General features: G+C 51.6%; 1 protein-coding gene across 1 annotated transcript in view; it reads left to right on the top strand.

Moving 5' to 3' along the window:
- The window catches only part of VTCN1 (V-set domain containing T cell activation inhibitor 1), a 76,087-nt gene that overhangs the window by 41,409 nt on the left and 13,818 nt on the right, over positions 1–20,860 (top strand). The window contains exons 2-5 of the mRNA XM_077479573.1: positions 4,649–4,713; positions 11,217–11,564; positions 13,887–13,994; positions 20,386–20,556. Coding sequence (XP_077335699.1) covers positions 4,649–4,713; positions 11,217–11,564; positions 13,887–13,994; positions 20,386–20,556 — 692 coding nt within the window. The remainder of the gene's footprint in view (positions 1–4,648; positions 4,714–11,216; positions 11,565–13,886; positions 13,995–20,385; positions 20,557–20,860) is intronic.

Here is a 20,860-nt window from a genome sequence, read left to right as displayed (position 1 = left end):
AGAAAGTACATTGGGCACATTTGTGCTCCTACCCTAAACATATTCTATTTATGTACTGTATGTTCTGTATATATAATATATAAATGACTGTAATAAATACATTTCTAAAGCCAAAGCAGAATAAAAGCTGTTTGTGGTCAGACCGTCTCTATCTTAGAGTCTGTGGGGTTGGAGGATCATTTATCTGCATATTTTTAGATTTAGGATTTTTAAGAAGTACTTTACCCCTTCCCCTGCCTCTCCCCCTCCCATCCCCCCTTACCTGGCTCACTGAGTTCTCTTAAAAAAAAAATACTGTGATCCTATTCCTTAACCCTTTAGCACACTGAACCTAGTTAGAGTCGCTCCACTTTGAGAAATAATCAGTCCCCTCTGGGTGATCTGTGTACATTGCAGGGCTTATAACAAAGTGTTTAGCAGATTCCTATGTTTTTCCTGCTCAATTAATAGCTGTTTATTTCACCAGATGGATTGCAGACTGATTCTGAATGGGAGGGTCCGATTCTCTATAAACACCTGGTGCACTCACAGTGTTCTGATGAGAAAAGTTGCAGGTTCTGCATCCCTTTAGAAGTATTTAACCCTTGGGGAGTGACTCGCCAAAACTGATATTTCTGCTGCAGAGGATGCCTAAATTCAGACTTGTTTTTTAGTGTAGACTTCTCCCGCCAATTGTTGGCTTTTTAGTAACTCTGCTGGCTTGTTACCGGCTGGGCTTGTTCTTTAGCTTTTCCTGTTGAAAAGGAAATTCTGTGCCTGTACCCCTGCCTAGTGTTTGTTTACATCTCCCCCTGGCCTTGAATGACTCCACCGGGTGGCCGTGCATGCGTTTAAAGACCTTGGACTGTATGAAAGACTCCACCAGGTGCCGGTGCAGGCATAGAATGATCTCGGACTATATGAATGACTCCACCAGGTTGTGGTGCAGTTGTAAAATGACATTTATACTGTATGAATGACTCCACCAGGTGGCAGTGCATGCATTTAAAGACCTTGGACTGTATGAATGACTCCACCAGGTGGTGGTGCAGGCGTAGAATGATCTTGGACTATATGAATGATTCCACCAGGTGCCGGTTTATGCGTTTAAAGACCTTGGACTATATGAATGATTCCACCACTTATTGGTGCAGGGGTAGAATGACTTTGGACTGTATGAACGACTCCACCAGGTGGCGGTGCAGGGGTAGAATCACATCAAGTGGTGGTGAAAGTGTAGTGTTACCTCGGACTGTATAAATTACTCCATCAGGTGGCGGTGCAGGGGTAGAATGACTTTGGACTGCATAAATAACTCCCCCAGGGGGTGGTGCAGGCGTAGAATAATCCTGGACTGTATGAATGACTGCACCAGGTAATGGTGCAGGTGTAGAATGATCTTGCACTATATGAATTACTCCACTGGATGGCGGTGCATGTGTTGAATGACTTTGGACTATATGAATGATTCCACCAGTTGGTGGTGCAGGCGTAGAATGACTTTGGACTGTATAAATTACTCCACCAGGTGCCAGTGCAGGGGTAAAATGACCTTGGACTCTACAAATGTCTCTGACAGGTAGCAGTGTAGGCGTAGAATGACCCTGGACTGCACAAATAACTCCACCAGGTGGCCGTGTAGGCGTAGAATGACCTTGGACTATATGAATGACTCCACCAGGTAGCAGTGCAGGCATAGAATGACCTTGGACTATATGAATGACTCCACCAGGTAGCAGTGCAGGCATAGAATGACTTTGGACTGCATGAATGACTTCATCAGGTGGCAGTGCAGGCATAGAATGACTTTGGACTGTAGGAATGACTTCATCAGGTAGCAGTGCAGGCGTAGAATGACCCTGGACTGCACAAATAACTCCACCAGGTGGCTGTGTAGGCGTAGAATGACCTTGGACTATATGAATGACTCCACCAGGAAGCAGTGCAGGCATAGAATGACTTTGGACTGTATGAATGACTTCATCAGGTGGCAGTGCAGGCGTAGAATGTCCTTGGACTATATTAATGGCTCTATCAAGTGGTGCAGGCATAGATAGACTTTGGACTGTATGAATGACTTCATCAGGTGGTGGTGAAGGCGTAGAATGACCTTGGACTATATGAATGACTCCACCAGGTAGCGATGCAGGCATAGAATGACTTTGGACTGTATGAATGACTTCATCAGGTTGCAGTGCAGGGGTAAAATGACCTCAGACTCTATAAATGTCTCCGCCAGGTAGCGGTGCAGGCATAGAATGACCTTGGACTGCACAAATGACTCCACCAGGTGATGGTGCAGGTGTAGAATGATCTTGCACTATATAAATAACTCCACCAGGTGGAGGTGCAGGCATAGAATGACTTTGGACTGTATGAATGACTTCGTCAGGTGGCAGTGCAGGCATAGAATGACCTTGGACTGTATGAATGGCTCTATCAAGTGGTGCGGGCATAGATTGACTTTGGACTGTATGAATGACTTCATCAGGTGACGGTGCTGGTGTAGAATGACTTTGGACAGTATGAATGACTTCATCGGGTGGCGGTGAAGGCGTAGAATGACCTTGGACTGTATGAATGGCTGTATCAAGTGGTGCAGGCGTAGAATGACTTTGACTTCATCAGGTGGTGGTGGTGGCGTAGAATGACCTTGGACTGTATGAATGAATTCATCAGGTGGTGGTGCTGGTGTAGAATGACTTTGGACAGTATGAATGACTTCACCAGGTGGCGGTTTATGCGTTTAAAGACCTTGGACTATATGAATGATTCCACCACTTATTGGTGCAGGGGTAGAATGACTTTGGACTGTATGAACGATTCCACCAGGTGGCGGTGCAGGGGTAGAATCACACCAGGTGGTGGTGAAAGTGTAGTGTTAACTCGGACTGTATAAATTACTCCATCAGGTGGTGGTGCAGGCGTAGAATGATCTTGGACTATATGAATGATTCCACCAGGTGGCGGTGTATACATTTAAAGACCTTGGACTATATGAATGACTCCACCACTTATCAGTGCAGGGGTAGAATGACTTTGGACTGCATAAATAACTCCCCCAGGGGGTGGTGCAGGCGTAGAATAATCCTGGACTGTATGAATGACTCCACCAGGAGATGGTGCAGGTGTAGAATGATCTTGCACTATATGAATTACTCCACCGGATGGCGGTGCATGTGTTGAATGACTTTGGACTATATGAATGACACCACCAGTTGGTGGTGCAGGCGTAGAATGACTTTGGACTGTATAAATTACTCCACCAGGTGCCAGTGCAGGGGTAAAATGACCTTGGACTCTATAAATGTCTCTGGCAGGTAGCAGTGTAGGCGTAGAATGACCCTGGACTGCACAAATAACTCCACCAGGTGGCCGTGTAGGCGTAGAATGACCTTGGACTATATGAATGACTCCACCAGGTAGCAGTGCAGGCATAGAATGACCTTGGACTATATGAATGACTCCACCAGGTAGCAATGCAGGCATATAATGACTTTGGACTGCATGAATGACTTCATCAGGTGGCAGTGCAGGCATAGAATGACTTTGGACTGTATGAATAACTTCATCAGGTGGCAGTGCAGGCGTAGAATGTCCTTGGACTATATTAATGGCTCTATCAAGTGGTGCAGGCATAGATAGACTTTGGACTGTATGAATGACTTCATCAGGTGGCGGTGAAGGCGTAGAATGACCTTGGACTATATGAATGACTCCACCAGGTAGCGATGCAGGCATAGAATGACTTTGGACTGTATGAATGACTTCATCAGGTTGCAGTGCAGGGGCAAAATGACCTCAGACTCTATAAATGTCTCCGCCAGGTAGCGGTGCAGGCGTAGAATGACCTTGGACTGCACAAATGACTCCACCAGGTGATGGTGCAGATGTAGAATGATCTTGCACTATATAAATGACTCCACCAGGTGGAGGTGCAGGCATAGAATGACTTTGGACTGTATGAATGACTTCGTCAGGTGGCAGTGCAGGCGTAGAATGACCTTGGACTGTATGAATGGCTCTATCAAGTGGTGCGGGCATAGATTGACTTTGGATTGTATGAATGACTTCATCAGGTGGCGGTGCTGGTGTAGAATGACTTTGGACAGTATGAATGACTTCATCAGGTGGCGGTGCTGGTGTAGAATGACTTTGGACAGTATGAATGACTTCATCAGGTGGCGGTGAAGGCTTAGAATGGCCTTGGACTGTATGAATGGCTGTATCAAGTGGTGCAGGCGTAGAATGACTTTGACTTCATCAGGTGGCGGTGGTGACTTGGAATGACCTTGGACTGTATGAATGACTTCATCAGGTGGCGGTGCTGGTGTAGAAAGACCTTGGACTGTATAAATGACTTCATCAGGTGGCGGTGCTGGTGTAGAAAGACCTTGGACTGTATGAATCGTTCCATCAAGTGGTGCAGGCATAGAATGTGTGTTTAGCTTCGTATTGTGTTTGATCTCAGCACTGACTGATTTATATAATTGGAAACCGTATAATTTCCCAGCTTCCTCTGGAGCCCCATCAGTGTGACTTATAGGACATCACATAGGGTTTGCGGAGTTGTGTGACGATGGCTGCGAGGTGTCGGTTTGAATCTTTCAGTGATGTGAAACCCTCCCCCTCCCGGACAGATCATTAATTCTACCATCTTTATCTGCAGAATGATTGGGATCATCATCCTCCTGGTGGGAGCCATTGCTCTGATCATCGGTCTCAGCGTAGCAGGTAAGTGATCATGTCTGTGTGATCTTCAGCTTAGCCCAAAACTTTGCTCTGCCTCATTCCATGCTTCACTGGCTGCATGCTTGTTTCATGTCGGGTACTTATGAAGTCATAGAAAATGAATGGGGGTGACACCCCCACGGCTTGCACCATCCGAATCAAGACCACCAACCTCTGTATTTCTCTCCTAAAGGATGCATGTCAACATCCAGGCCAGTGCAGCTCCAAGCACCAAGATACACCCACTCTATCTGTGACCAGGGCCGCCAAGAGGGGGGTACGGGGAGTACACCCACACCGGGCCTGGCAGGGGCTAGCTGCTGTAGCCACACCACGGACAGCAGCTCTGTCTTAGGCTTGGTTGACATGCATCTGTGTTAGGCATGCGCGCTGAATCATGTGCATTCCCGACACGCACAGAAATAAACTGCTCTTTAGCAGATATGCCGGACTGCTATTGGCCTTTTTTTTATCTCAGGTAGAGAAGCCCATGTGCTGTACACTCAGCATGCCGAAACGCGTCGAGACGCTCACACATTGTGTGAACCAAGCCTTAGTGCAAATGCTCCATTTTCTGCCTGGTTCTCTGGGCAGTGCATGCGCAGCAGATCCTGTGAGGGGGCGGTACTGGGTAGAAGTAGTGGCGGAAAGGCCGGAGACATCCCGGTGCATTATGTGACCTTCCTGGAGCTCAGATGTGCCAAGGGTCACCCATGACGCCATACAATGAAGGGACCACTGGCACCCTGCTGAGCCTGATCTCCCAAAGGAGGCGTGGGGGGAGGGGCTGTCAGGTAGGCTGTACGGGGGCCCTATGATTTCTAATGGTGGCCCCGCTGGTGACATTTGTCACTGAGACAGCGGGACATCTAAAAATGTTTACAGTTGTCACTCAGGCAGGGGCGGACTGACAACTCATGGGGCCCCCGGGCAATAGGAGATTATGGGGCCCCCAGGCAATAGGAGATTATGGGGCCCCCGGGCAATAGGAGAAGATTATGGGGCCCCCGGGCAATAGGAGAAGATTATGGGGCCCCCGGGCAATAGGAGATTATGGGGCCCCCAGGCAATAGATTATGCGGCCATGCAGTACACACACACACACACACATACAGTATACACACACAGACACACAATATACACACACAGTATACACACACAGAACACACACACATACACACATACTGAAAAGGTACTGGAGAAGCTGGGCAGCTATAGTCTTGGGATTTTTAAAAAAACACAGATTTTTACATACCGTCCCTGGTTTTATGAGGTTGGCAACCCTGATGGGGCCCCTTAGCGGCATAGAGCCCTCGGGCAGTGCCCGAGTGCCCGAATGGTCAGTCCGCCCCTGCACTCAGGACAAATATTCCATTGAGGACTGTCTAAGACTGGAGTCCCCTCACTTCCTGGTGCATCTCCAAGACAGGAAATGAAGGGAACTCTCACCAGCAGGAAGAAAAAAAAAATAACAGGAAGACTACAGCCGACTTTTCTGGTCTCTGACTTCCATCAAGGCTCCCCCAACCTGGCTTATATATCCGGGTACTACACTTCTGCTGCAATTCCTATAAAATAAATAAAGTGACTTGTGCTCTGTGTGTGCTGCACTCCAACCCATTCCACTTGTGTCACCACCACTATCCCCTCCAGGGACCCAACTCCCCCATGGTTGTTGGCCCCCGAACATACACTATATTGCCAAAAGTATTGGGACGCCTGCCTTTACACGCACATGAGCTTTAATGGCACCCCAGTCTTAGTCCGTAGGGTTCAATATTGAGTTGGCCCCGCCCTTTGCAGCTATAACAGCTTCAACTCTTCTGGGAAGGCCGTCCACAAGGTTTAGGAGTATATCTATGGGAATGTTTGAACATTCTTCCAGAAGCGCATTTGTGAGGTCAGGCACTGATGTTGGATGAGAAGGCCTGGCTTGTAGTCTCCGCTCTAATTCATCTCAAAGGTGTTTGAGAAAATTATCACTAGGGAGGCAGAGGACAGGGTTCACCGTGGGAAAGGCAGAGGACAGGAATCACCACGAGAGAGGCAGAGGACAGGAATCACCACGAGAGAGGCAGAGGACAGGGATCACCACGGGAGAGGCAGAGGACAGGGATCACTACGGGAGAGGCAGAGGACAGGGATCACCACGGGAGAGGCAGAGGACAGGGATCACCACGGGAGAGGCAGAGGACAGGGATCACTACGGGAGAGGCAGAGGACAGGGATCACCACGGGAGAGGCAGAGGACAGGGATCACCACGGGAGAGGCAGAGGACGGGGATCACCGCGGGAGAGGCAGAGGACAGGGATCACCACGGGAGAGGCAGAGGACAGGGATCACCACAGGAGAGGCAGAGGACAGGGATCACCACGAGAGAGGCAGAGGACAGGGATCACCACGGGAGAGGCAGAGGACAGGGATCACCACGGGAGAGGCAGAGGACAGGGATCACCACGGCAGAAGCAGAGGACAGGGATCACCACGAGAGAGGCAGAGGACAGGGATCACCACAGGAGAGGCAGGGGGCAGGGATCACCACAAGAGAGGCAGAGGACAGGGATCACCACAGGAGAGGCAGAGGACAGGGATCACCATGGGAGAGGCAGAGGACAGGAATCACCACGGGAGAGGCAGAGGACAGGGATCACCACAGGAGAGGCAGAGGACAGGGAACACCACGAGAGAACCAGAGGACAAGGATCACCACATGAGAGGCAGAGGACAGGAATCACCATGAGAGAGGCAGAGGACAGGGATTACCACAGGAGAGGCAGAGGACAGGGATCACCACTAGAGAACCAGAGGACAGGGATCACCACTAGAGAACCAGAGGACAGGGATCACCATGGGAGAGGCAGAGGACAGGGATCACCACGGGAGAGGCAAAGGACAGGGATCACCACGGGAGAGGCAAAGGACAGGAATCACCACGAGAGAGGCAGAGGACAGGGATCACCACGGGAGAGGCAGAGGACAGGGATCACCACGGGAGAGGCAGAGGACAGGAATCACCATGAAAGAGGCAGAGGACAGGGATCACCACAGGAGAGGCAGAGGACAGGGATCACCACGAGAGAACCAGAGGACAGGAATCACCTCGCGAGAGGCAGAGGACAGGAATCACCAAAGGAGAGGCAGAGGACAGGGATCACTACGAGAGAGGCAGGGGACAGGGATCACCACGGGAGAGGCAGAGGACAGGGATCACCACGGGAGAGGCAGAGGACAGGGATCACCACATGAGAGGTAGAGAACAGTGATCACCACGTGAGAGGTAGAGGACAGGGATCACCACGGGAGAGGCAGAGGACAGGGATCACCACGGGAGAGGCAGAGGACAGGAATCACCACGAGAGAGGCAGAGGACAGGGATCACCACGGGAGAGGCAGAGGACAGGGATCACCACAGGAGAGGCAGGGGACAGGGATCACTACGGGAGAGGCAGAGGACAGGGATCACCACGAGAGAGGCTGGGGACAGGGATCACCACGGGAGAGACAGAGGACAGGGATCACCACGGGAGAGGCAGAGGACAGGGATCACCACGGGAGAAGCAGAGGACAGGGATCACCACGAGAGAGGCAGAGGACAGGGATCACCACAAGAGAGGCAGAGGACAGGGATCACCATGGGAGAGGCAGAGGACAGGAATCACCACGGGATGGGCAGAGGACAGGAATCACCACGGGAGAGGCAGAGGACAGGGATCACCACAGGAGAGGCAGAGGACAGGGAACACCACGAGAGAACCAGAGGACAGGGATCACCACGGGAGAGGCAGAGGACAGGAATCACCACGAGAGAGGCAGAGGACAGGGATTACCACAGGAGAGGCAGAGGACAGGGATCACCACGAGAGAACCAGAGGACAGGGATCACCACGGGAGAGGCAGAGGACAGGGATCACCACAGGAGAGGCAGAGGACAGGGATCACCACGGGAGAGGCAGAGGACAGGAATCACCACGAGAGAGGCAGAGGACAGGGATCACTACGGGAGAGGCAGAGGGCGGCACAGTGGTGTAGTGGTTAGCACTCTCACCTAGCAGTAAGAAGGGTTGCTGGTTCAAATCCCAACCACGACACTACCTGCCTGGAGTTTGCATGTTCTCCCTGTGCCTGCGTGGGTTTCCTCCGGGTACTCCGGTTTCCTCCCACAAACCAAAGACATGCAGGTAGGTTAATTGGCTTCTGTCCAAAATTGGCCCTAGTATATGAATGGGGACCTTGGATTGTGGGCTCCTTGAGGGTAGGGACCGATGTGAGTGTGTAATGTACAGGGATAGGGACAATTGTAGACACTCAGGTTGAACTGGATGGACTTGTGTCTTTATTCAACCTTACTAACTATGAAACTATGAAACTATGACAAGGATCACCACGGGAGAGGCAGAGGACAGGGATCACCACGGGAGAGGCAGAGGACAGGGATCACCGCGGGAGAGGCAGAGGACAGGGATCACCGCGGGAGAGGCAGAGGACAGGGATCACCACAGGAGAGGCAGAGGACAGGGATCACCACGAGAGAGGCAGAGGACAGGGATCACCACGGGAGAGGCAGAGGACAGGGATCACCACGGGAGAGGCAGAGGACAGGGATCACCACGGGAGAAGCAGAGGACAGGGATCACCACGAGAGAGGCAGAGGACAGGGATCACCACAGGAGAGGCAGGAGACAGGGATCACCACAAGAGAGGCAGAGGACAGGAATCACCACAGGAGAGGCAGAGGACAGGGATCACCATGGGAGAGGCAGAGGACAGGAATCACCACGGGAGAGGCAGAGGACAGGGATCACCACAGGAGAGGCAGAGGACAGGGAACACCACGAGAGAACCAGAGGACAAGGATCACCACATGAGAGGCAGAGGACAGGAATCACCACGGGAGAGGCAGAGGACAGGAATCACCACAGGAGAGGCAGAGGACAGGGATCACCACGGGAGAGGCAGAGGACAGGGATCACCACGGGAGAGGCAGAGGACAGGAATCACCACGGGAGAGGCAGAGGACAGGAATCACCACGGGAGAGGACAGAGAATTATCCCGGGAGAGGCAGAGGACAGAGAATTATCCCTGGAGAGTCAAAGGACAGGGATTACTGCTGGAGAGGGAGAAAACAAGGATCACTGCTGGAGAGGCAGAGGACAGGAATCACTGCTGGAGAGGCAGAGGACAGGGATCACGGCTGGAGAGGCAGAGGTCAGGGATCACTGCTGGAGAGGCAGAGGACAGGGATCACTGCTGGAGAGGCAGAGGACAGGGATCCCAGCTGGGGAGGCAGAGGACAGGGATCACGGCTGGAGAGGCAGAGGACAGGGATCACGGCTGGAGAGGCAGAAGACACAAATCCCACCTGGAGAGGCAGAGGCCTGGGATCACGGCTGGAGAGGCAGAGGACAGTGATCTCGGCTGGAGAGGCAGAGGACAGGGATCACGGCTGGAGAGGCAGAGAACAGGGATCACGGCTGGAGAGGCAGAGGACAGGGATCACGGCTGGAGAGGCAGAGGACAGGGATCACGGCTGGAGAGGCAGAGGACAGGGATCACGGCTGGAGAGGCAGAGGACAGGGATCACGGCTGGAGAGGCAGAGGACAGGGATCACGGCTGGAGAGGCAGAGGACACAAATCCCACCTGGAGAGGCAGAGGCCTGGGATCACGGGTGGAGAGGCAGAGGCCTGGGATCACGGCTGGAGAGGCAGAGGCCTGGGATCACGGCTGGAGAGGCAGAGGCCTAGGATCACAGCTGGAGAGGGAGAGAATAGGAATCAGTGCCGGAGAGACAGAGGACTGGGATCATGGCTGAAGAGTCAGGGGACCGGGACCGCCAGAGCTCCTTTATCATCCTAGTATGGTACACAGCTTCTCCTCCCTGCACTACACAGAGCTGAAATCACATTCCTTTACACACAGCCACGATCTTCCCCGGGTGTATCTTGCTTCTATTTTTGCCGTTCTGACCTGTAAAAATCTATGGTAGGAATGGCAGTGTAGCTGCACTATTCTGATATACCCTGTGCAGATCGTGGCTATGTGTAAAAGAGAGTGATTTCAGCTCCGTGTAGTTGCGCCCGCCCCCAAAGCCCCCTGACCACCCCCCTCCACCCTGGATGGTCTGCCCGGGCCACTGAGCTCCTTTTCCATCCCAGCACTGTACACAGCTCCTCCTCCCCACAATACACAAAGCTGAAATCACATTCTTTTACATACAGCCACGATCTGCACAAGGTGTATCAGACTACTGCAGCTGCACTGCCTTTTTGATCACCCCCCTCATGTCCTGCAGCGGACTGATGACATCATCTTAGGCAAATTCACTGACTGAGGCTCAGGGATGACCCGTTCATGATAAAAGGTGGAGCTTTTCTGAAAAATGATCCTGTCGCTGTATAGTATGCAATGTCAGGGATTTTTATGTAAGGACATTGACAGGTCCAGAATATATTTTAGCACTTTAAGATTACAGAGGCTGAACTCCCTTCTCTCTCTCTCCCTCCAGGTAACAGCTCCACCAATGCTGTAATGACTTCGAACGCGGTTGGACAAATTAACAACAATGTAATTCTGGGCTGCACTTTCACCCCGGACACGAAGCAGTCCAGCGATGTCTTGTGGGAGAAAGTGGGCCTGACTGGTACTGTCTACAAATATGTGAATGGAAAGATCTCCTTGACGGACCAGAACAACGCCTTCAAGGGCCGGACCTCGCTCTTCCCCACCCAGCTGACAACTGGGAACGGCTCTCTTTTGCTTAGCAACGTTCAGCTGAGTGATATCGGGACCTACAAGTGCACCATCACGAATTCTCAGGGTACAGGATCGAACACGCTGTACCTCAACGTGGGAGGTGAGACCATCAGGACAAAAATGAGGGAGGGGAGGGAAAGGAGGAGGAAGCTAGGACTACTGGGGGAAGATAAAAAGGAGAGGTAATTGAGAAATATGAGAGCAACTCGGAAAAGGGGGAGACAATCAGGGGAGGTGAGACCATGGAGGCAAAAGAGTAGGAGGCAACTGGGGAGGTTGAGACTGTCAGGGAGAAAAAGAAGAGGTAGTCAGGGAAGGTGAGACAACAAGGTAAGGTCACCAGGCAAAAAGAGGGGAGGCAACTGGGGTCAGAAAGTCTACCTTGAACGAAAAAGGGGATTTACCTGTGAGAAGCAAGGCTACCGGGGCAAAAGGGGGAGAAAACCAGGGAAGTGAGACCACCTAGATAAAATAAGAGGCTAATCAGCAGAGGTGAGATCACTGGGGAAAAAGAGAGGAGGTACCAGGGTGGATGAGACAACTAGGGCTAAAAGGGGGGGGGGGGGGCGAGTGCAACCACCAGGGCAAAAAAGAGGGTGTAACTGTGAGAGTTGAGGCTACTGGAGCAAAAAGGGGGGGAGGAACCCAGGGAAGTAATACCACTGGGACAAAAGAAAGATGGTGAGGCCACCATGATAAGCGGGTAGTTAGAAGATCTGAGACCATCGGGACAAAAAATGGTGGATGCCAGGGCGGATGAGGTCATCAGTGAAAAAGGAGGGGGGGGCAACAAGGGAGATGAGACTATGAGGGAAAGGGAGAGGAGGTAACCCCTAAGTAAGATCACCATGGCAAAAGAAGGGAGCCAACTTGGGGGTGGAAAGGCCACCTGGACAAAAATGGGGATGCAACTGTGGAAAGTGGTGGGTAGTTAGAAGATGTGAGACCACAAAAGTGGTGGGTAGTGGTGGGTAGTTAGAAGATGTGAGACCATTGGGACAAAAAATGGTGGATGCCAGGGCGGATGAGGTCATCCATGAAAAAGGAGGGGGGGCAACAAGGGATGTGAGACTATGAGGGAAAGGGAGAGGAGGTAACCCATAAGTAAGATCACCAGGGCAAAACAAGGGAGCCAACTGGGTGGTGAAAAGGCCACCTGGACAAAAACGGGGATGCAACTGTGGAAAGTGGTGGGTAGTGGTGGGTAGTTAGAAGATGTGAGACCATTGGGACAAAAAATGGTGGATGCCAGGGCGGATGAGGTCATCTGTGAAAAAGGAGGGGGGGGGGGCAACAAGGGATGTGAGACTATGAGGGAAAGGGAGAGGAGGTAACCCATAAGTAAGTTTACCAGGGCAAAAGAAGGGAGCCAACTGGGTGGTGGAAAGGCCACCTGGACAAAAATGGGGATTCAACTGTGGAAAGTGGTGGGTAGTTAGAAGGTGTGAGACCACCAAAGTGGTGGGTAGTGGTGGGTAGTTAGAAGATGTGAGACCATTGGGACAAAAAATGGTGGATGCCAGGGTGGATGAGGTCATCTGTGAAAAAGGAGGGGGGGGCAACAAGGGATGTGAGACTATGAGGGAAAGGGAGAGGAGGTAACCCATAAGTAAGATCACCAGGGCAAAAGAAGGGAGCCAACTGTGGAAAGTGAGGCCACCGGAGCAAAAGGTGGGGGGAACCAGGAAAGTGAGAGCACTGAAACAAAAGAACAAAGTTGATATCACCAAGATAAAAAAAGAGGGGGGGGGGGGGTAATCAGAAAAGGTGAGGCCACACAGCAAAAAAGGGGAGGTACCAGGGAAGATGAGACTACTAGGGCAAAAGAGGGAGGCAACCCAAGAGGTAAGACCCCCAAAGAAAAAGAGGGGAAGCAACTGGGGGTGGGGAGGGACCACAAGGACAAAAAAGGGGATGCAACTGTGGGAGTTGGGGCCACAGGGGCAAAACTGAAAGTGGGGGTGGTGAGACCTCCAGGATAAAAGAGGGGGTAATCAGAAGAGGAGAGACCACTGGAGCAAAAAGAGAAAATACCAAGGTGGATGAGACCATCAGAGATATGGAGGGGAAATAATCATGAGGGCAAAAGCTAGGAGGCAAACAAGGAGATAAGACCACCAGGACAAAAAAAAGGAGATGTAACTGCGGGAGGTGATTTTTACTGGGGCAACAGGGTGGAGGAAACCAGGGCAAGGGTAATCTCTGTGGCAAAATAGTGGAGGTGAGACCACCCGGATAAGAGAGTGGGGTAATCAGGAGAGGTGAGATCACTGGGTAAAAAGAGGAGGTAAGAAGGTGGATGAGACCATTATTAAACATTAGAAGATATTGGAGATTCATGTTGACTAGGTCCCTGACCAGCTAGACCGGTCAGTAGGTTCTCCTATCTGCAAACATAATGTGTTGTACCTCCTGCTTACAGCGTTCACCCCCATCACAGTGACTAACACCACCCCGACCACCATACGCTGCGATTCTCCCAGCTGGTACCCCCAACCAAGCGTCACCTGGTGGAACTCCACCAGAGGCGGCTCTTTAATTAGGCAAATTAGGCGATTGCCTTAGGCCTCGCCCACAGGAAGGGCCTCGCCATCGAGCGATTGCCTAATTTGTCTCTGAGGTACAACACCTGCACTGTCTGCTGCTGTGTGGAGTGTGGGACAGTCTCTCAAACGGCTGGGTGAGCGGGCGGCGGGCGCGCTGCACACAGCTGCAGACAGAGTGAGCTCCGCGGCGGTGGACGAGGGGGGGTGATAAGAGTATGTCTGAATGTCTAATCTGCATGGCTTAGGCTGCCTGCGTGTCCAATAGCAGCAGCGCCGTCCTCCGAGTCCTAGCCCTTCCTTCCCCTAACGGCGGCCCCATTGCATGCCGGGAATTGTAGTTCTCCCACAGAGCACAGGCACATAGACTTTAACATGGCCGTCTGGTGCCTGTGCTCTGCAGAGACTACAACTCCCAGATTGCACTGCAGGGCAGAGCTAGAACATCATGTGTTGCTTCTCCAACTGAGTCCTGCTGCCTTTACCAATTTGTCACCAAGGCGAGGAGCAGGAGCAGGTACAGTTTATATACACACACACACACACACACACACACACACACACACACACACACACACACACACACACACACACACACACACACACACACACACACACACACACACACACACACACACACACACACACACACACACACACACACACACACACACACACACACACACACACACACACACACACACACACACACACACACACACACACACACACACACACACACACACACACACACACACACACACACACACACACACACACACACACACACACACCAAATCTAAGAGTCCAAAGGCCATATTAACTCTGCATTGACAAGACAGTTTTATTTTCACACATTCTAAAAATAACTTTTCATCTGCTTTACTGAGGATGCTTTACAGTGGCTGCGTTTGATGGCACGGTGGCTGCAATTGATGGCACAGTGGCTGCGTTTAATGGCACAGTGGCTGCAATTGATGGGCACAGTGGCTGCGTTTGATGGGCACAGTGGCTGCGTTTGATTGGCGCAGTGGCTGCGTTTCATGGGCGCAGTGGATGCGTTTGATGGGCGCAGTGGCTGCGTTTGATGGGCGCAGTGGCTGCGTTTGATGGCACAGTGGCTGAGTTTGATGGGCACGGTGGCTGCAATTGATGGGCACAGTGGCTGAGTTTGATGGGCACGGTGGCTGCAATTGATGGGCACAGTGACTGCGTTTGAGGGCACAGTGGCTGCGTTTGAGGGCACAGTGGCTGCGTTTGAGGGCACAGTGGCTGCGTTTGATGACACAGTGGCTGCGATTAATGGCACGGTGGCTGCTTTTGATGGCACAGTGGCTCCTGTATCATTGTCCACCCACAGTCTCTGACCATTTCCCTATCATTATCCGAACACAGTATCTGACCATCTCCTGCATCTTTGTGGCATGATTGTCTGTCAGCACCCTGTCAGTGGCTCCAACTTTTCATACCGTGTTAGCCAGGTAAGAGTTTGCTTGTCAAAATAAAACCGTCTCCTGTATCATTGTCTCTGCAAGTCTCTGACCGTCTCCTGTATCATTGTCCACACACAGTCTCTGACCGTCTCCTGTATTATTGTCCACACACAGTCTCTGACCGTCTCCTGTATTATTGTCCACACACAGTCTCTGGCCATCTCCTGTATCATTGTCCACACACAGTCTCTGGCCATCTCCTGATTTATTGTCCACACACAGTCTCTGACCATCTCCTGTATCATTTTCCGCAGTCTATGACCATCTCCTGCATGATTGTCTGTCAGCACCCTGTCGGTGGCTCCAACGTTTGATACCATGTTAGCCAGGTAAGAGTTTGCTTGTCATTACCATAATAAAACCATCTCCTGTATCATTGTCCACACAGTCTCTGACCATTGCCTGTATCATTGTCTGCACAGTCTCTGACCGTCTCCTGTATAATTGTCTGCATAGACTCTGACCATCTCCTGTATCATTGTCCACACACAGTCTCTGACCATCTCCTGTATTATTGTCCGTACACAGTCTCTGACCATCTCCTGTATTATTGTCCGTACACAGTCTCTGACCATCTCCTGTATTATTGTCCACACACAGTCTCTGACCATCTCTTGTATCATGGATGTGAGGTCGGTGACTGTCCTTTAGCTGGGTTGGACTGTCCCTTAGCTGGGCTGTCTCTTATCTGGGACTGTCCCTTAGCTGGATTGGATGGGTCGGACTATGACCCTCAGCTGGGTTGGACTATGACTATATCCCTCAGCTGGGACTGCTCCTTAGCTGGATTGGACTGTCCCTTAGGTGGATTGGATTGTCGCAGTCCCATAGCTGAATTGGACTGTCAAACTCCTATAGCTGGATTGGGCTGTCTCTCAGCTGTATTAGGCTGTCCCTTAGCTGGGCGCCGGTCTGTCTCTTAGGTGGATTGGAATGTCACAGTCCCATAGCTGGATTGGCCTGTCCCTCATCTGATTGGCCTGTCCCTCATCTGATTGGCCTGTCCCTCATCTGATTGGCCTGTCCCTCATCTGATTGGCCTGTCCCTCATCTGATTGGACTGTCCCTCATCTGATTTGACTGTCCCTCATCTGATTGGCCTGTCCCTCATCTGATTGGCCTGTCCCTCATCTGATTGGCCTGTCCCTCATCTGATTGGCCCGTCCCTCAGCTGGATTGGACCGTCCCTCAGCTGGATTGGACCGTCTCTCAGCTGGGTCGGACTGTCCCTTATATGGGACTGTCCCTTAGCTGGTTTGGACTGTCTTCACTAAAAGAAGAAATTTTGTCATATGAGTTTGTTCTGTCATTAATTGTATGGTATGAGATTTTAGTAAAAATCAACCTTATCAGCAAGGTGTGGCAAAAGGATTGTCTGCCTTAGCAGTTTTGTACATTGAACTTGATCTTGATCTTGGCTTCAAAATTAAATTATTCATCTGTGATAGATGAATTTACAACTGCCAAATGTAGGCGACTGTTTTGCAACTTCTGATATTGAAACATTCAAAAAAATGTACTACTGTTAAAACTTCCCAGGGGGTTTGTGTATGAGCCCCAACTATAGTTAGCACATATATTGTGGTATTGTATATTGAAACAAAGGTGTTGTTTTGTTTTTTGTTATGATTGGCTTTCAGTAAGTGCCTGAGAAAGGACCCTGGTATAAGTCTAATCTAATAGGGCACTCTTAGGCCGCGTACACACGCGCGGACTGTTTGCCCAACCTTGTTCGTCAAACAGTTTGGGCAAACAGTCCGCTCAAAATTAGCATGAGCGGACTTGCCCACACACGAGCGGACTGTTTGACGAACAAGGTTGGGCAAACAGTTCGCTCAACTTTTGAAATGAACGGACTCGCCCACGTAAGGCGGAGACAAGTCCGCCCATTTCGAGTGCGTGTACAGGTAGGCGGGGCCCGCGAGGGAGACGTCGCGGGCTCCGCCGCCTTAAATGGGCTTAAAGGGGAACCCCAACGCCGAAAAAAATCGGCGTGGGGGTTCCCCCCAAGTCCACACCAGACCCTTGTCCGAACACGCTACCCGGCCGGCCAGGAAAGGGGGGCGAGCGAGCGCGCCCCCCCTCCTGAGCCGTACCAGGCCGCGTGCCCTCAACATGGGGGGTGCCTTGGGGAAGGGGGGGCCGCGCGGCCCCCCCACCCCAAAGCACCTTGTCCCCATGTTGATGAGGACAAGGGCCTCTTCCCGACAACCCTGGCCGTTGGTTGTCGGGGTCTGCGGGCGGGGGGCTTATCGGAATCCGGGAGCCCCCTTTAAGAAGGGGGCCCCCGGATACCGGCCCCCCACCCTATGTGAATGAGTATGGGGTACAATGTACCCCTACCCATTCACCTGTGAAATAAAGTAAATAAAAACACAACACAGGGGAAAAAAATATTTTATTGCACAGCCGGGGGTCTTCCGTCTTCGGGGGTCTTCTCGCCGGACTCCTCCGCTATGTGTGTGTAGCTCTTTTGCCAGCGGAGGAGTCCGGCTTTCTTCCTCCCCGCCGCCGGCCTCTTCTCCCGACTTCGGGGGTCTTGTCCCCCTCTTCGGTTCTTCTGCCGGGCCACCGCGCCTGGTCCGGTGGCCCGGTCTTCTGTCGCCGTCTTCCGTTCTTCGGTCGCCGCCTTCGGTTCTTCTGCCGGGCCACCGCGCCTTCTTGTAGCTCTTTTACAGGCGGTGGCCCGGTCTTCTGTCGCCGCTGTCGCCGCTGGTGGCCCGGTCTTCCGTTCGTGTTCTTCTTCTTGTTCTTCTCCAGGAGATGTTGACACGTCGCTCCCTCCGGCCGGAATGCCAGAGCCGCCCTGCGCTGTCACTTTTATAGTGACAATGGGGCGGTGTCACATGGTATATGTCACATGGGTTGGTCACATGGGTTGATGTCACATGGGGACTATGACATCGTAAGGGGGCGGGGTCACCATGTGACCAACCCATGTGACATATACCATGTGACCCCGCCCCATTGTCACTATAAAAGTGACAGCGCAGCGCGGCTCTGGCATTCCGGCCGGAGGGAGCGACGTGTCAACATCTCCTGGAGAAGAACAAGAAGAAGAACACGAACGGAAGACCGGGCCACCAGCGGCGACAGCGGCGACAGAAGACCGGGCCACCGCCTGTAAAAGAGCTACAAGAAGGCGCGGTGGCCCGGCAGAAGAACCGAAGGCGGCGACCGAAGAACGGAAGACGGCGACAGAAGACCGGGCCACCGGACCAGGCGCGGTGGCCCGGCAGAAGAACCGAAGAGGGGGACAAGACCCCCGAAGTCGGGAGAAGAGGCCGGCGGCGGGGAGGAAGAAAGCCGGACTCCTCCGCTGGCAAAAGAGCTACACACACATAGCGGAGGAGTCCGGCGAGAAGACCCCCGAAGACGGAAGACCCCCGGCTGTGCAATAAAATATTTTTTTCCCCTGTGTTGTGTTTTTATTTACTTTATTTCACAGGTGAATGGGTAGGGGTACATTGTACCCCATACTCATTCACATAGGGTGGGGGGCCGGTATCCGGGGGCCCCCTTCTTAAAGGGGGCTCCCGGATTCCGATAAGCCCCCCGCCCGCAGACCCCGACAACCAACGGCCAGGGTTGTCGGGAAGAGGCCCTTGTCCTCATCAACATGGGGACAAGGTGCTTTGGGGTGGGGGGGCCGCGCGGCCCCCCCTTCCCCAAGGCACCCCCCATGTTGAGGGCACGCGGCCTGGTACGGCTCAGGAGGGGGGGCGCGCTCGCTCGCCCCCCTTTCCTGGCCGGCCGGGTAGCGTGCTCGGACAAGGGTCTGGTGTGGACTTGGGGGGAACCCCCACGCCGATTTTTTCCGGCGTTGGGGTTCCCCTTTAAGCCCATTCCAGGCGGCGGAGCCCGCGACGTCTCCTTCGCGGGCCCCGCCTACCTGTACACGCGCTCGAAATGGGCGGGCTTTCCGAGCGGGAACAGTCTGCTCATTTCGAAAGTACAGCGGACAGGCCCACACACGGGCGGACTGTTCGCTCAAACACAGTTTCAGCGGACAGTTTTTCGGAATTTCCGAAAGACTTTGTCCGTCCAACTGTCCGCTGAAACTGTCCGCTGAAAGCCCACACACGAGCGGACTGTCCGCCCAAACACTGTTCAGCGGACAAGGTTGGGCGAACAGTCCGCCCGTGTGTACGCGGCCTTACACCAGGCTGTTTTCCTGCAGGCACCCTAAACAGACACCTGTTCAGAATTGACAGTCATTTGTTGGAGCAGCACCATGGTAGTTGCAGATCAAACAGAAGCAGCTTCTTTGGCTACACAGGATAGCAGGACTTAATTTTCTGACTAAAGTTCCAATTTAATTTTTTTTTTTTTTATTGATGTTTTGCTAAAGAATACAAGAAACTGAGTTATTTTGTTACTTGAAAAATATTGCACTTTATACCTATTATGTTCCATGCACTACTGAGCAAATATTCAAAGTTACATATTTATATGTTTTTATGTTTTACATTTTTGTAAAAAAATCACTTGTTGCATTAAACAGGTTATGTTTTAGAATATGTTGTAAAATTACTTTTTTTTTTGTTTTATACTTTGTTGACAAATTAATTTCACATTTATGAGACAGCACAAAGGATAATGAGTAGGCAGCTGCACAATTTGATCTATATCTGTGTGCGTGTAACATATATACCCACCCACCCTATGTTTAATGATATTTGATTAAAGAATAATTGGCTAGAGAAATTTATAGAAACTGTGAATTCATAGTTCATAGGATTTAAGTAAATATATGCATTCATACAGTTAATTTTTATCATTTTTATAATATTTTTCCCATTATGGGCGTGAGTGGGGCCTCATGTCTAAGTTTTGCCTAAGGCCTCAGAAAGTCTAGAGCCGCCTCTGAACTCCACGTCCGCAGACCTCGCGTCCCAAGCAAACCTCACCAACTCATCCACTACCACCTTCGTCCCGGGGCTCAGCGTAATGAAGGAGGTGATTACGGACCTCAGAGGTGCCGTAGCCGACACGCAGTACACCTGCATCATACAGAATGATTTGGCCAAGGCTCAGGGCATCGCCAAGTTCACAGGTGGGTATCCTATCCTCACCCTCCATCATTTCCAGAGGTGGTAAAGCAAACCTGTACTGAGAGACTATGCAGGCTACCATTGCCGAGCCTTCCTACTAGATATGTTTGTTTTGTTTCGTTATGAATCAAAGTCCGGACAACATTTTTCGTTATTCGGAGATTCGAATGTATCCGAATTTCAGAATTACAATAGCAACAAATTCAAACGAATCTGAAATAATGAAACTAAATTTCGTCTGAAATCCGAATCAAATTCGAATCGAATTTGAAATTGAATTTGAAAACAAATTTGAAAACATAAACG

Source organism: Lithobates pipiens, unplaced genomic scaffold (assembly GCF_037356315.1).
Source record: "Lithobates pipiens isolate NorthernLeopardFrog02 unplaced genomic scaffold, aLitPip1_a1.2 Scaffold_16, whole genome shotgun sequence".
Classification (NCBI taxonomy): domain Eukaryota; kingdom Metazoa; phylum Chordata; class Amphibia; order Anura; family Ranidae; genus Lithobates; species Lithobates pipiens.
Note: the sequence above shows the minus strand (reverse complement) of the source record. Positions and strands in the feature narration are given on the sequence as shown.